General features: G+C 44.6%; 1 protein-coding gene across 1 annotated transcript in view; it reads left to right on the top strand.

Moving 5' to 3' along the window:
• The first annotated feature begins 513 nt into the window (after positions 1-513).
• The window catches only part of ST8SIA1 (ST8 alpha-N-acetyl-neuraminide alpha-2,8-sialyltransferase 1), a 68183-nt gene continuing 53936 nt past the window's right edge, over positions 514-14760 (top strand). The window contains exon 1 of the mRNA XM_058853011.1: positions 514-815. Within this exon, the coding sequence (XP_058708994.1) occupies positions 574-815 (242 nt within the window). The 5' untranslated portion in view covers positions 514-573. The remainder of the gene's footprint in view (positions 816-14760) is intronic.

Here is a 14760-nt window from a genome sequence, read left to right as displayed (position 1 = left end):
GGTGCCGGAGGCGACCCCCGGAGCGGGGTCTCGCTCGCTCTCCGGAGCCGTGCGCTGCGCTGTGCCCGCGGTGAGGCGGGAGCGGGCGTGGCGCCGGGGCCGAGCTCCGCAGCACCGAGGGCTCCGCTCTCCCTCCCGCGGCGGCCGCGGGCCAGGAAGCGAGGCCGGGGTGGGTTGGAAATTTACCGGGTCGGTCCTCAGCGAGGCTGCAAGCGAGGGCCTCGGCAGGAGGCGGAGGGAGGGCGGGGAGCGGCGGAGCATCATCTGGCGGGGAACGCGAGGGACCAAATGACTGTGAGCAAGGGCGGCAGCCGCCACCGCCGCCGAGAGAGGAGCGAGAGCCGCGGCGCAGCGGCAGCAGCAACCCCGCTCCCCCCGGCGGCGATGGCAGCGGGCGGCGGGGCTGAGCTGAGCTGAGCTGAGCTGAGCTGAGCCGAGCTGAGCTGAGCCGAGCCGAGCTGAGCCAAGCTGAGCTGAGCTGAGCCGAGCCGAGCTGAGCCGGGCCGAGCCGAGCCGAGCCGGGCTGAGCCGGGCCGGCCCCCCCGGCCGTGGGCGCCGCATGGCGCGGGCCTGATGTCGGAGCGCGGCCCGGAGCCGCGGCGGCGCTGCGGGAGCAGGAGGATGGCGGGGCTGGCGTGGAAGTGGCCGCGTACCCGCCTGCCCGTGGGCGCCAGCGCCCTGGGCGTCTTCGTCCTGTGCTGGCTCTACGTGTTCCCCGTGTACCGGCTGCCCGACGAGAAGGAAATCGTTCAGGGGGTGCTGCTGCAGCAGGGCAAGGCGTGGAGGAGGAACCAGACTGCGGTCGCCCTGTTCAGGTACCGCCGTGCGCAGCCCAAGGGCAGCGGGGACGCGAATCCGCGGCCCGGAACCCACCCGGGCATCCTCCCTACCCCGCCGAGCCCCAAACTTTATTCTTCCTTCCTCGACCCTTTGTTTTTTCACAGCGGGCGGGAGGCAGGCAGGGCCCCTTCTGCCCAGCAAAACTTTTTTCGGGGTGGCTCCGTTGGCTGCGGCGAGGAGAAGGGGCTCGGCGCGGGGGATGGAGGCTCATCCTCGCAGGTACACCTTTGCAGAGGGGGATGAGGTTTCCGAAGATTACGGCGCTCGCCTGCACAATGGGATGCTTCTCGCTTCCCGGGTATCAGCGGCACTGGCAGCCCCTGTGGCTGCTAACAAAGCCCAGAGCTAGCCCGGCTTTCCTCGGTGCTGGGGACTGCCAGCTTGCTGCCAGGAGAAAGCCCGGCTTGTGGAGCTCCCCGGGATGCGCAGGGGAAGCTTTGCGTGGATGTGCATTCTTGTCAGCACGCCCGCTCCGAGCAGCGCTTGGGAAGCTCCGCTCCCTGACTCTGTGTGGTTTATTATAGAAGCCACGTGTAAAGGCACCTTTTTTGCTTTTGACGTGGCTGGGAAATGGCGATAATCCCTGGGGCCCATTTCACCTTGCCCAGCTGCACAGGAGAGGAGGAATGTTGCAACCAAGCCACCACAACTGAGAGCGGTGGAAAACCGACCGCGTCCCTGCGGTGGGGAGGATTTTTTTTAATCACTCTGCTTTGAAAGCGTGTGCAGTGGAGATTTGCATTTCCTCAAAAATTTCTCACATGTTTGGGTAAAATACAGGCAATTGGAAGAGAGGCAGATTTCCCTCCCTTTACTGGAGGGAAGCTGTTTTTTTTCTCTCTGTCCTCCAAGTAGCAAATTAAAGATCAGAGTGTGTGGTAATCAAACTGCCTCCGGAAAAACCTTCTTTAGTAAAATGAATCAGATCCAAAATTCAAGGGACTTATTTTCCCTTTTAAAAATATTTTCTTTTGTTTTTAAGGGACGTACAGTTTTATTTTAAGTTCTTCAGTATTTTCTGAATCTATTTGCCTTTGTCATGAACAGGAGCTGATGTGGTCGCTTAATATCTTGTCTGCTGGGATAACAGAAACTTCACATTTGTCTGTTAGCCCCCAAAGCCTGCAGGAAATCTAAGCAGATATGTGTTAATGCTATCTCACTAAGCAGGCCTGGAAGAAGTCTTCCCTTTAATACAGAACTAGCAATAAGGTAGAGATACAGAATCCCTCTCCTAAAACACTTAACTAACAGTAGAAGCTGTGTTGGCCTTGAATATTAATTAATCCTGTGCACCGAAGACCCCCATTTTTGGGGGGAGATGAATCCAGTTTTTTTTTAAATTACCCCATAGGTTATGTAGGAAAGAGTTTGGTCTATTAGTTGTTACATTAGTAAAGCAAATGTTTGAAGGTTGGTAGTGCTGCTGCAGTTTCAGTTTACAAAACAGTTTTAGACCATTTCTACCACATGGTTTAGTAACAAAACTTCTGTGTGGCTTATCAGCTATTCCACTTGCCCATAAGTTTTTCTACTCACTAAGCACAGTGATTATCTCAGAGATGGTATTGAAGAGAGTCTCATGCAATAAAAGGAGCTGTTGTTTCTTGTCTGAGTCTCTTGATGAGTTGCTGCAGCACTAAATACAATGAACTTTAAATCAATCTGCTTTAAAAGCAGCTTTTAAGAGAAATTGTATGCTGGAGATATGTAGTGTGTATAGTAAACTGTATTAATCCAGAAGTCGTGAAGTAGAACTGTATTTTTGCTGCTTAAATTAACTTCAAAACAGAAGATTTTGAAGTTGAAGCCCGTGTCAGGCAAGCTGCTGTATATTTGAGGTTAACAGAAACTCTTTGCTCTGGTCCTGCTGTCCCTAAGCAAGCCAGCTGTAAAACCTCCAGATTTAACTTTCTGCTGGAAAATTCCAGAGAATGTCAGTCTCTGTTTGAATGGGAAAGGAGGGATAGAGCTTTACAGAAAGTTCCTGCATGTGAACTTTCAAGTAATATGGCTTTCCATAACAGTCTAAGATTGTGTTCTTTAATGTATTATTAATAAAATATTATTTAAGAACAGTGTTAGTTGCTGTTCTCCCTAACTCTCCTGCCACATTCTGGTTAACAAACAATTTTGATTTCGCTCAGTTTGGAGCAGAAATTGGAATTAATCTGGGCTAAAAATCCATACGCAAATATTGATAGTACTGCTTTGTGTAATACAGTAGCATTTGTGGTATTGTATAGCCGGGTTCTTGCTACACAGATCAAACACCTGATAGGTTTGGAACCTTCTCCTCCTATAAACTCACTGGACTCCTATTGCTGAACTACATGTTGGGTAATTAACTTGATGAAATCACACTTTTCAAACCTCAGAAAAACTATTCCCCCTTTGCCTTCTGTACCTGGGTCAAGGACAACTTCACTGAGCGACTCAGCAAGTTCAACAAAACCATCTGGGTAATCCGGGGTAGTTTGAGTTGAACCCTGGCATCTAAGTGCTGGTAGCTCCTCAATCTCCACTGCTGCTTCCTTCTCCTCTCTGTACAGCCAGAAACCTTATGGAAAGATCTGAGCCCTGCAAACCCTTGCTTATGCAAGAACCCAGACTGACCTGGTTCTTGTGGAATGATTCAATGGGGGTTTTGTGTTTGAATGCATTTCCAGAACTGGTTTTCAAATATAAATACCTGTAAAATTATCCATAGATGCCTTTAAATTTCAAGATACTAGAGCTTCAGGGTAGTTATCCTGTGAAAGCATCTCCTGTCAGACAAATGCTGACTATTCCGTCAGTCAGATGGTAAAATTCAATTTTGAACTGCAAAGTGGTCAAAATACAAGTAAGACCATCATTAGAGCCACTAATAGCTAATGTGTCTAATTTGCCTACAATATAATTAATGGTTTGTCATCCTCTGACGGGGTTAATGTTATTGAGCCCTAACTGTTTCTACAGATTCCTTAGGGAGTATTTTAGGGCCTAGTGCTTCTGAGATTATTTAGGCAAAAATGTTTCTTCTTGTTGTCTGTTATTTGCTAAAGTAAATTACAAACAGTAATACCTTTAGGATTTATTTAAAATACTGCAATTCATTAAAGGCAGGACTGGATCCTTTTATCTGCCTTACAAGCTCCATACAACCACAAATCCCAAGCACTGTGTGTTTGTATGTCACTTCTCTCATTTGTTTGTTAGAGGGTGGGCCTCTAGGGAGTCTGCTGTGGGTTTTGGACTGTTAGGAGCCCCACTGAACAGCTTGGATGGTGATTAGTGTCTTTAAGGTTCTTCAGGAAGAGATGGGACAGTCCCTGCAAGACAGCAGAAAGGCTTCCTTTGAGATTTAGCTTGTGTTCTTGCTTCTGCGGCTTCAGTTTTGTGTGATGCTGCTGGAAGGTCACCAGGGATTATTCTGGGAGTGACTTGATTAAACTGGTGGCAGATGTGCCCTGTGAACTCACTGTCCATGACCTGACTCTGGTGCAGAGCATCTGCTACAGCTTGTCTTTGCAGTGATGTCCCCTCTGACATGGCCAAACTGGCTGTGCTCACCTTGGCTGGTGGCTTCTCCACTCTTTTCCACAGATTTGTCCTCTTGTCCATTTTCCATGGACAGAGCAGAGAAGCCACTGCCCTGAAATCACACAGCAGGGCCAGTGGCTGAATTGCAGAGAATATTCAGGCTCTGGTGTTTGCAGTGTGAATGTGAACAGACTGTGGATCCTCTCCTACTGTTGGCTTTGCGTGCCTTGAAAAATCCTGCTCTGTTCCCAGTGTGCCAGAGGGGCTTTTCCCACTGTAACTTCCTCTTGTCAGCTGCTCTCTGCTGGATGTTCCTGTCTGTACCTGGAGTGCAATCACATCCCCCAGTGCACATCATTGTTCATTCTGGGCTGCACTAACACAGAACTAGAATTCCAGGTTGCTTCCCCAGCTGGCTATGACAGATTCTATTGCTGAGTCAGCAAGGTTTTCCTTAGTTCACATGGCTTTTTTTTTCCTTCTCCTTTTTATGTCAGCACTGCAAATTACATGAGTGTTGGGATCCTCATTGGGCTATTTCAAGGCAAATCTGAGATTAAACTTAGGTTGCTCAGGTTGACTTTATATAAGAGTTTGGCCCTTCTTAAACAGTTTCATCAGATACAGAATTATTCCTGCTTTCACTAGATGCATATGAAGGACAGAGTTAGGAGTAGACCTGGGTTAGGATTAGGTTAGTTCTGCCTCTATGGCCTGAGAAGCCCTGCCCTGAAACTGATGGATATGGCCACATGTCGAGCCAAATCCAGTTCATTTTTCTGTCAAGAGTAGGTGTTGCTACTGCCTGGCTGTGTTTTCATCAACTTGATTTTGTTGTTGTTGCTGTTGTATTTGCTTCATTGGTGATAAATGGAGTATTTGTAATTTGTGGTTTCCAGCTGAGATGAGAAGTTGTTTTGGTGAAAAGGTACAATTTTGAAGAGCGGGTTAAAGGTGAATGAAATGTTCTTATTGCATGTTATTATTTGGAGGCTGTGATGAAGAAAGCAAGCTCTAGAGAGGCTTGGTTCCATGGCTTCAAGGTAGATACCTGAATGACATGAAAAGAATGAGAAATAGTTATCTGGGTTAGCTCACACTGCCTTTGCAGATGAGAGTTGTGCTCGCAAGATAGGAATGGATTTAAATTCATCAGTTCCAGCTCCTGCTTTCTTCCTTCCTTGACCCTAAGCAGCATTTTCTTACAGACTTTGATTTGCAATCCTGCTGAAACAGACTGTTGGGGTCCCTAGTATCCTGCAAAGTGTTGGATGGCTGCTTTCCTTTGGATTTGTAAAAACCCCAGTCTGCCAGTATATATGGGAAGATGGAGCCAGCTCCCTGAGGCTCTTTTCCTGTTAGCTGGAAGCAGCTGAAGGCCCACAGCCAGGCACTGGGGATCAGGAGGAACAGAAACTTTGTTGGAATTTAGGTTACCCAGCTGGGGCCCCAAAAATCTGGTATGTACATACCCAGACTCTGCTGGATGTATGTATTTTTCCATTTATGTTTTCCCTTTCTTTGCTGCATAGTGGATGGAATGGGCACTGAATAATCCATACAATGTAGCAATGAGTGATTTATTCCTCTGGTTGCAATTTTCATCTTCAGAGCAGACAAGAGTGTTGCTCCCATTTGACATGTATTCAATGACATATATGAAAATTCCTATTTTTGAGGCTAGTTCCTAGTAGGTAAATGCATGGAAAATGAATTGTCTTTCACCCTTTAAAATTTGTCTTTCCCCAGTGTGGATGAACCTCACTGAAATGAGGAAGCTGTCTGGACTGCAGTCTTCTGGTCCAGTTTTCTGAGCACCAAAAAGTACTTAAATTTTAAATCCCTGGGTATACCTTAATCTTTTTCTGTATGCTGCATGGGGTTCTCAAAATGCAAGGAAATTGCTCCTAATGCACTATCATTTTAACATAGTTGCATACAGTTAAATTCAGACTGAATCACATTAATCCAAGCTAAGTAGTGTTTGCAAACCTCAGTTTAGACTCAGGTTTTGTCATGTCATGATTTTTACATACAGAAAACCAGATATTCTTCTTCCAGGTCTTGGAATTTAACCTGATTAGATAAACAGTGGGTGGGATGGGAAAAGGCACTGAAAAGTCCCTGGACCCTGGCAAAGCATTGTTTTCTGTAAAGTGTTTGCTACAGAAGCTCTGAGCTTCATGAAGAAGCTGTCCTTTATGCCTTGACCTTTGAAATTTTTAACAAGGTGAATTATATTGTGGAGAACTAAATCCCAGCTTTCACCAGGATTCTGGAGGTCACTTTCCCACTGCTCCATTTAGGATAAAGGTGAAATTTGTGAAATTAGATTGTTAGTATTTTATGGCCAGCAAAATGGTGTGGGGTTTTCGTTGTTACTGCATAAAATCAACAGACTTTTATTTTGACTTCTGTTCCATTTGCTAGAAAATGCCCTTGATGTCTTGAGAAAGCTGACCTAGAACAGAGGCTGGATGGAGTTAAGAATAAAATAGGTATTTGTTGAAAGGCCTTGAAGGGTACACCTTGGGCAGTACAAGAGCCTGGCCAGGGCTACACCCAAGATGGACCTAAAAATGGTCACACAATGAATTACTGGTCACCAGGTCTCACTATTTTATAAGTTTTGGTCCATCTTCATATTTGGGTTCATTGTCTAGGTCAGCTTCAGATGATGAAGTCCCATCTTTCTTGTTTTCTCTCTTCAGTCCACCCTTGTTTTTCCTTTTCAGCCTGGAACTTGTAACAATTGTCCTTGGTATCAAGCTAGAAAAGGAATTGTTTTGTCTACCTACTCCGTGAAGAGAGCTCACTAACACTTAATATGAAGCTCAAAACTACACACCTAGGCAGCACAGGGTCTGAAAAATAAGAAGGCTAAAATTTAAGGCATCACCCTCCTTAATTTCTTGGTTTAGAGATGCTCTTTTCAAATGGAGATGTGGCTACAGTGAGGCTTTTAAAGCCTGGGAACAGCTGAATAGAATTGGTAAACATTTTTTATGTCGTTTGTGTTTGCTGAGAGCATCCTGAACATTTCCTGAACAAGCATGGTGTATTTTTTCCTTCATTTTCCCCTCCACCTTTTCTTCAGCCTATTCCTATTCTTAAGATGCTTGAGGTCCTCCTCAGCTTTAAGGGGAACCCCAGACTATTGGAGTGGCTCTTTTTATAGGAACTTGTTGTGAAATTATTTACTCCTATAACTCCTTCCCCATCTGAACTAACAACACCCTTCTCCAGAGTCTTGCAACTCCTGCTGATGATCAGGGCATCTGTTGTCCTTGATTTTCCAGTTGCTGGCTCTCAGGCTTTCCAGGTAAACTGCAGAGATTGCCTTCATGTATTAGCAAGATAAAGGCCTTATCACCTTGCCTCCCTCTGAGGAAATACCACCAGCTTTAATTTAAAAGTTGCTATATAGATATCCTGTATTTTGAGAAATGATGGGAAAACTGATCATCAGCTATTTTCCTTACTTTCTTGTGGGAAAAACTTGCTCTGCATATTTCTGGAATGCTGGGAGCGGCTGTTGCTCTAATGGAGAAGTAATAGCTTTGTATTTCCTGTCAGAGATGGAAGACAAACAAACAAAACGTTTTTTTAAATTTTTTTTTTCCCCCTAGTGAATAGATTTTAATACTTTCCTATGTGGTCCATCTGGCCAAATGTCAATTCTGGGAATTCTATTTCATCTGCCTCAGTGTTTGGAATTTCCCTTGTTCTACTGATGCTGTTGGTCCTGTGCTCCAGGGCAGGGTGATGAGGGACCTACTGCTGTAGGGAGTACTCAGAAATGCAAAACAGTTGAGGAAACCAGTCCAAAAAGCTGGAAATGTGCAGTGAATTGAACCCAAAACTCTTTGATTGATGCCTGCCTTTTTCAGTGAGTCAGTAAAATTTAGGCCTAATGGCAAATGAGATGAAAACTATCAGGTTACTCATCTGGGCTTCAGTCCTCCTACTTTTAACTGCCAGGGGACACTGGATTTTGGGTCCCTGTGTACTTCTATGCAGCCAAGGAAGCAGAGTTATAAAGGGAATAAAGGAAACTATGTACATGACATGATTATCTCTTGTAACTGAACTTCAGGTCTAGCTCACCACTGGCATCAGTTGGGAATTCTGTGACTAGCTATCGTTGTCCAGAAATTATTATTTTTACAGTGCCATAAGCTTGCAGAGAGTCATTCTGTGCTCTGAAGGATTTTCCTTCCAGAAATGTGTGTAGTGAAATCCTGGCTATGCAGATTTGGAATTTTGATTAATGGGGTGGGTTTTTCATCTGTTAGTGCAGTTTTTAATGTGAAGGAATACCTGGGCAAGTGACAGGCTGTGGGATTGTTCCCACTGGAGGAGTGATCCAATATTTGTGCTGAAGGTTTGGTGGGTGCTGGCTCTTCCTGCTGCTAGAACCTGGGGTACCAGCTTGCTGCTTGAGAAGCGTGCAATGCATTTGTTTTAGTTTTTTCCTTCTTTCTGTGACTTCCATTGAAGCACTTACCTATTTCAAAGAGAATAGAAGAGCCCCTTATTCCATATGCAGCATTCAGCAGGGATATAAATCCCTGTTCCTGGATAGTAACTCACAGCTACTTACAGTATAAAGAATGAATCGTCAGCTAGGGGTGAAATTCAGATTCTCTACTTCCGCTCCATCTGTGAGGTCTGTCACTAGGCAACAGCAGCGAGTGCTGCAGCAGACATTTCTAATTGGAATGTAGTCTTTAAATTATCCTTGCTCATTGTGGATGATTTACTGCCATCCACTCGGGCAATGTTACCTTATTAAAGATTTGTTATGTGTCTGAGTGCGGTTCAGACTCTTTGCAGTCTCCTGTGTTTTCCCGTTTAATGGCAATGTAAAAAGCATGAGAATAAATCCATAATAGGGTGTGGCTGTAATATGGGATAGAAAGGAGATGCAATATTCATGAGGCAGGAGCAGAGGAATGCTGTTGGATCAGATGAGAATGGGAATGATGAAGTGAACACTCTGTCTACAGCTTGCTTAAAGATTGATTTGAAAAATAATTTTGAGATAAGTACACGCTGCATTTAATTTTTATTTGCTTTTTAGGTCTCTGTAATTTTTATGATATAATTAAGTAGGTTGAGAAACCTCAGTCTGTAAAGCAGATACATCACCTGTAAGTTCTCAGAAAGTCTATATATCTACCACTATTCCTCAGTTACATGGAGAAGAGTTTATCACTGTGATGGTCTTAATTTAGGAGTATGAGGAGGACAGCTTTTGCCAAGGACCAGGATTCCAGCTGTTTTCAGGCTCTGGAATTCTGAGGCTCAGCAGGCCAGGGGATACCCACCTGGAAAATTTCACCTGGCTTGGTGATGCTGACTCCTCTCTCAGAGCAAAAGCAGGAGAGGATGCTGATCTATGTATCTTGAGGCTAGGGGCACTTCATGTGACTTGGAGAATTCCCACCCTTGTAAAGCTGTGCCAGCTCCTGCAATCAGGTGAATTTGTGACAGTCTTGCTTTCATGGGATAGAAATGAAATGGAATGTTTCAGTCCTCATAACCACAGGGAAGTGGCTGTAAATGGGAATGGTGGCTTGGCCCCCAAAAGACAAGTAAAAATCCAGTGTGGGTTGTTGTAATTCAGATGCCTAATTTCTGTGCTTAGTCATAATTTTGGGGGCCTGACTCACAGTTTTAAGTGCTAGGGATTGCTATAGTGAGAATTACATATCAGCCTATAATTAGATGCATTTTTTAATTAAGGAAACTGCAACAGTGAAGGGAATAGGAGAAACAAAACCAATCTGGGCATTCCTTCATAGGTCATATTATTGAACATTTTGTCTTGGCAGCCAGCAAGCATCTAGTGCACAATCACACTTGCTGAGCTGTATGGACAAATGCTGAACCTCTCCAGGTTTATGTGTGCCCAGCTGGATGAAGCAGTAAAAATGCATCATCCACAACACAATGCAGCATATGAGATATTTATTCTTTCTATCCTTTTTAAGCCATTGCTTTTAAGTGTATCCAGAAGGGAATGGCAGAGTGTGCTGTTAGAGCTTTCTGATCCACAAATGGTAACAACAACAAAGACGTTAACCTATCAAAAGAGAAATCATGCATTTTGATAGATCTGTTTAGACAACAGAACAAGTGGAAAACACTTATTTAGTGTAATTCAGTAAGTGCTAATGAGTCCAGATCTGAGAACATGTTTATTTTTGCCTTGGGTCTTTGATGCTTTCTCTCATTTTAAAAAACCAAACGAACTGTTTTGTGCTTTAGTTGTCTAACAGGCCATTGGTACTGAAAGTCTTGTACTGAGAGGATTGAGTTTGTTCTTCCCCACCTAATCTGTGGGAAAATGTGGAGTTGGTTTTACAAATTTAGTACAAATTCTGTTTTCTCATCTGCTGCAGAACAGCAGATCTGCATCATGGAGAAAAGCAAAGTTCACTCTGTGTGTGTGGAGGGAAATGGGCTGCTGGGCTCTCTTCTCTGTGGTGTAACCAGGAGATCATGTGCAGTGTGCTGTCACTTGAAATCAGGGCTCAACCTAGATGAATATGAGCTTGCTCAGCACTTTAGAGCTTAATCAGTTTTTTCCCAAAGAACTTTTAGCTTAATCATTTGGTTTCAGGTGGTGTCTCATGTGGCTCTTCAGTCTGTCTGGTGAGAATCTTATTCCTTTCCATTTAAGATCAATAACTTGTTTTGCCTTAGAGAAATTAAAATGAAACTCCAGAGTCCTGAGAAGTAAGTTGTTTCCACTCATGAATTGCTGCCAGTGTACAAGTATGTCTCAAAAACCTGAATAACTGCTAAGAACAGATCAGCTTTAAGCAAGTTTAAGGAAGAAATAGCCAGGCATTGTCATTTCATCATCAGCTTTTTGGGTCTAAAGTGAATGGGCTGAATGTATTGCAGAGGAAGACCTCCCAAAACACAGTGGACAAGTGATTGAGCACATAAACGTGATTTTAAAAGTACAAACCAACTTTCAGGCAGTATTCCTGTCTTAAGATGCCTCGTTGCAGGACTAAGTAGGTTGAATGATTCATTTAGTGAATGTTTACTTTTATCCTCATATTGAGTAGATATCTTTGATAAATTTCTTGAAGGATATTTAGGATTTTTGTTTGCCATTTTCAGCAGCAGCTTTTAAATGTTGATTCTGTAAAAGACCATAACCCTTCAGAAAGTTAATTCACAGTGAAGAGCACTCTAGGTCCTCTGGGTTTATGCTTTTCCTGAGCAAGCTGATACACCTCCTCTGAAAAGAGGAGTGGGGAGGCACCCTTGGGATTTCTTCCTTCCTTTCCCTGGTCCTGCCCTTGCATCCCTCCCTGCCTGGAGGTGGTGGCTGTGCCTGCTTTCCCTTGGGAATTTACAGGTGACACCATAGCATGCCAGCTCCAGAATAACTTGTGCCCCAGTGTTTTGGAAAAGGATTGCCTTAATGCTTTGGATCATTTCCAGAACTACCTCAGCTGTCACCAGCAACTCTTCCCACTTCAAAGAGTAATATGTTCTATAAATAGAGGTGCAAATTAGGTCTGGTTGTGTCCCAGATCCTTAAGCTTCTTTGGTCCCCAGTGACAGGACTGTGGAGTAAGAGGCAGCAGGTGCTGCCCCAGTGTCCAGCTTGGGCAGGGGGCACAGCTCTGTCAGCATTTAATCTTGTCCTGGTTGCTGGTTACCCTCAGGAGCAGGGTGCCTTCCTTCTTATGTTTTTATTCTTACTTAAAAGCTGAATTTTCCCTTGGGAAGAGGGTCAGAACTCTCTTGTTGGCTGAAAGGAAAGGATTGCAGAATGGAGTGCTCCAGAATGAAGGAAAATGCTCTTGGAGGGCAGGAGGGAAGGTGGTGTGATGGAGAAACCTTAGGAGATTGGAAGGGAGGTGGAAGATTATTGCTAGGGCTTGATACAATAGAGACAAGGAGTTTGTAGCAGCAAGGGCACTGAAGAAGAAGAAACATAAAAAGCAGAGAATAAAATAAAGAAACATTTATGTGAGGCAGAATAGCAGAGAAAGACCATAGTTAGGAAATTTGAGAGCAAGTATGGGGCTAAATCAGAAAAGCAATCAATTAAGGGTAAAATATTCAGTGAAGTGGACAACTTAAGGACTGCTCTGTTGGTTAAGCAAGATAACTCAAGGAAGTAACAAGTAATTAAAAAATGTGAGGTAAATGATAATTTCAGTGAAGAAGCACTAGTGTTGGATGGAAGCAGATCACCTGAGTAAATGGAGGGTCCAGTTTCAATGGCCAGAGATACAAGAGAGGCTATGAAACCATAATAGGAGAGGGCATTTTCATGCAACGAGCTAGGAGGATCATTTTCCTCTAGAGATGACTGTTGAAGTGGTGAGATTTGGAAATGGAGTGATGAAATATGTGGAGTACAGCCCACTCACTGCAGCTATCTCTGGTACCTGTCCTACTTAAGAGCTGTGGTAGGAAAAATGTCCATATGGTTAGCAAAAATACTGGAAAACAACTTTCGTTGCTCTGTTTTTTCATTCTCTGATTGCATTTTGCCAACTAGACAGTCCACAGACTTGACATCTAGTGAACTTTATATTTGCTGAGGGTTAGATTGCCCTTTGGGGCAGCCACTCAGGCTGAGGGATGATGAATTACAGGAGGCAATCCTTTGACTTCTCATATCTCAGACTGGGGCTGGTTATTATGGTTTTGGGGTGAGACTTTCAAACAGAGGCATGCTTTGTTCTGTCTGGATGCCATCCATAAGATTTCTCAAGAGATGACTTCTCATTGTATGTTCTAGTAGGATCATACACATTGTTGGCATTAAATGGATGCATACATAATGTGTATTTAAAAAGAACTCCAGGCTTCACTGTTCACTGTTCTGGGGATATTCAGCTATTTCAGAACTCCTTGGCCACATGCACTTGGCCAGTTTTGGTTCTGTTTGGTTTGGAAGACAGGTGTCTGCTAGGAAAGGCAGGAGCCTCCCTCAGAATGAAAAACGCAAACCCCTCTCCCTCAGAATTATTATCATTTTGAAATCAAGGGGCTCTCAGGCAGAGATCTGGGGACAGGAATAACAGTTCTTTACTGGTGTGTATAACAAGGCACACAAACAACAATAACTACAGCATTAATAACAAAACAGAACCAGGGACCCCGTGACAGCTTTCTCAGCTGAGATGGGAAGGGATGGAGGAGAGGCTTTGCTTCACAAACCCCTCGGGCAGTCAGTCCTGGTGCTCCTGCAGGGCTCTGAGGAACACTCAGCTGGAACAGCAGGGATGAGCTGAGATCCTGGGCTGGTGGAACAGCAGGGATGAGCTGAGATCCTGGGCTGGTGGATGAGGTGGATCAGCAGGGATGAGCTGAGATCCTGGGCTGGTGGATGAGGTGGATCAGCAGCTCTGTGGTGGTGCCTGGCACTGCCACACGTCCCAGCAGGACAGGGGGTGCGAGGCCACCAGAAGAAGAAGAAAAGAAGCAGAAGAAGAAGAAAAGGAAGAAGCTGCTCCATCTCGGCCGTGGTGAATTCCTTTCCCCAAGCAACAACAGCTCTGGGTGTGTGCTGCCCTGAAGCTGAAGAACAGAGCCAGCCAGCAGCTGCCCCTGCCCTCCCTTTTACCTGCCTCCCTTTCCCCTGGGCCCAGCCAAACCCTTCGTCTTCTCAAGCACCCAGTAAGTCCCAGCAGTCGGGTTTCACCACAACCAATGGGGAAAATTCTACAGGTGAGAAGGAACAAAAGGAAGGACCCCTAACCCCCAACAGGTTCCAAGCTTTGGAGCAGCACTGGGAAGGTGAAGGATTTGTGGGGGTGAAAATGAAGCTTCTACACTTCTGGTTGTCAAATGCCAGCATATTCTCCAGAGTGATCTTGCTGTGCAGGAGGCAGAGTGCAGAGTAGTGAAATTCTGGGTCTTGGGTGTTGGCTCTCTCTCTCTCTCCTGCAGCATCTCCATCATGTAGCTTCTGCCCCAAATCTGCCGACTTCCCAATGGTTGTAAGAATCCTGTGGGGATCTGCAGGACATTTGTGAGAGGTGTGCAGCATAAATCAACTGATAACAGACTTTTATTGCATAAAACCAGAGAAATGTCTTTAGCACTACTAATTACTACATTAGGTCCTTTTAGTTTACTTTCCTATCTCTGTTAAGGCCTGGCACCAAATGCTGCAGAGAAAGTCATGCAATAAATGTAGTAGTATGATCTCCCAAATAAATCAATGTCTCAGGTTCTTAGCATTTTGAGACTTCACTTAGCCTTCACTAACTTAGTTTAACACCTCATTCCAAATTACTGTTGTTACTTACAAAAACCTTTCATGTTCTTGGTGCTTACATAAACAAACAATTTCTTCTTAACCTTCATTATGCTTAATTAAGGAAGTGCAGGTGTTCTTGAAATAGT

Source organism: Poecile atricapillus, chromosome 18 (genome assembly GCF_030490865.1).
Source record: "Poecile atricapillus isolate bPoeAtr1 chromosome 18, bPoeAtr1.hap1, whole genome shotgun sequence".
NCBI classification, from domain to species: domain Eukaryota; kingdom Metazoa; phylum Chordata; class Aves; order Passeriformes; family Paridae; genus Poecile; species Poecile atricapillus.
Note: the sequence above shows the minus strand (reverse complement) of the source record. Positions and strands in the feature narration are given on the sequence as shown.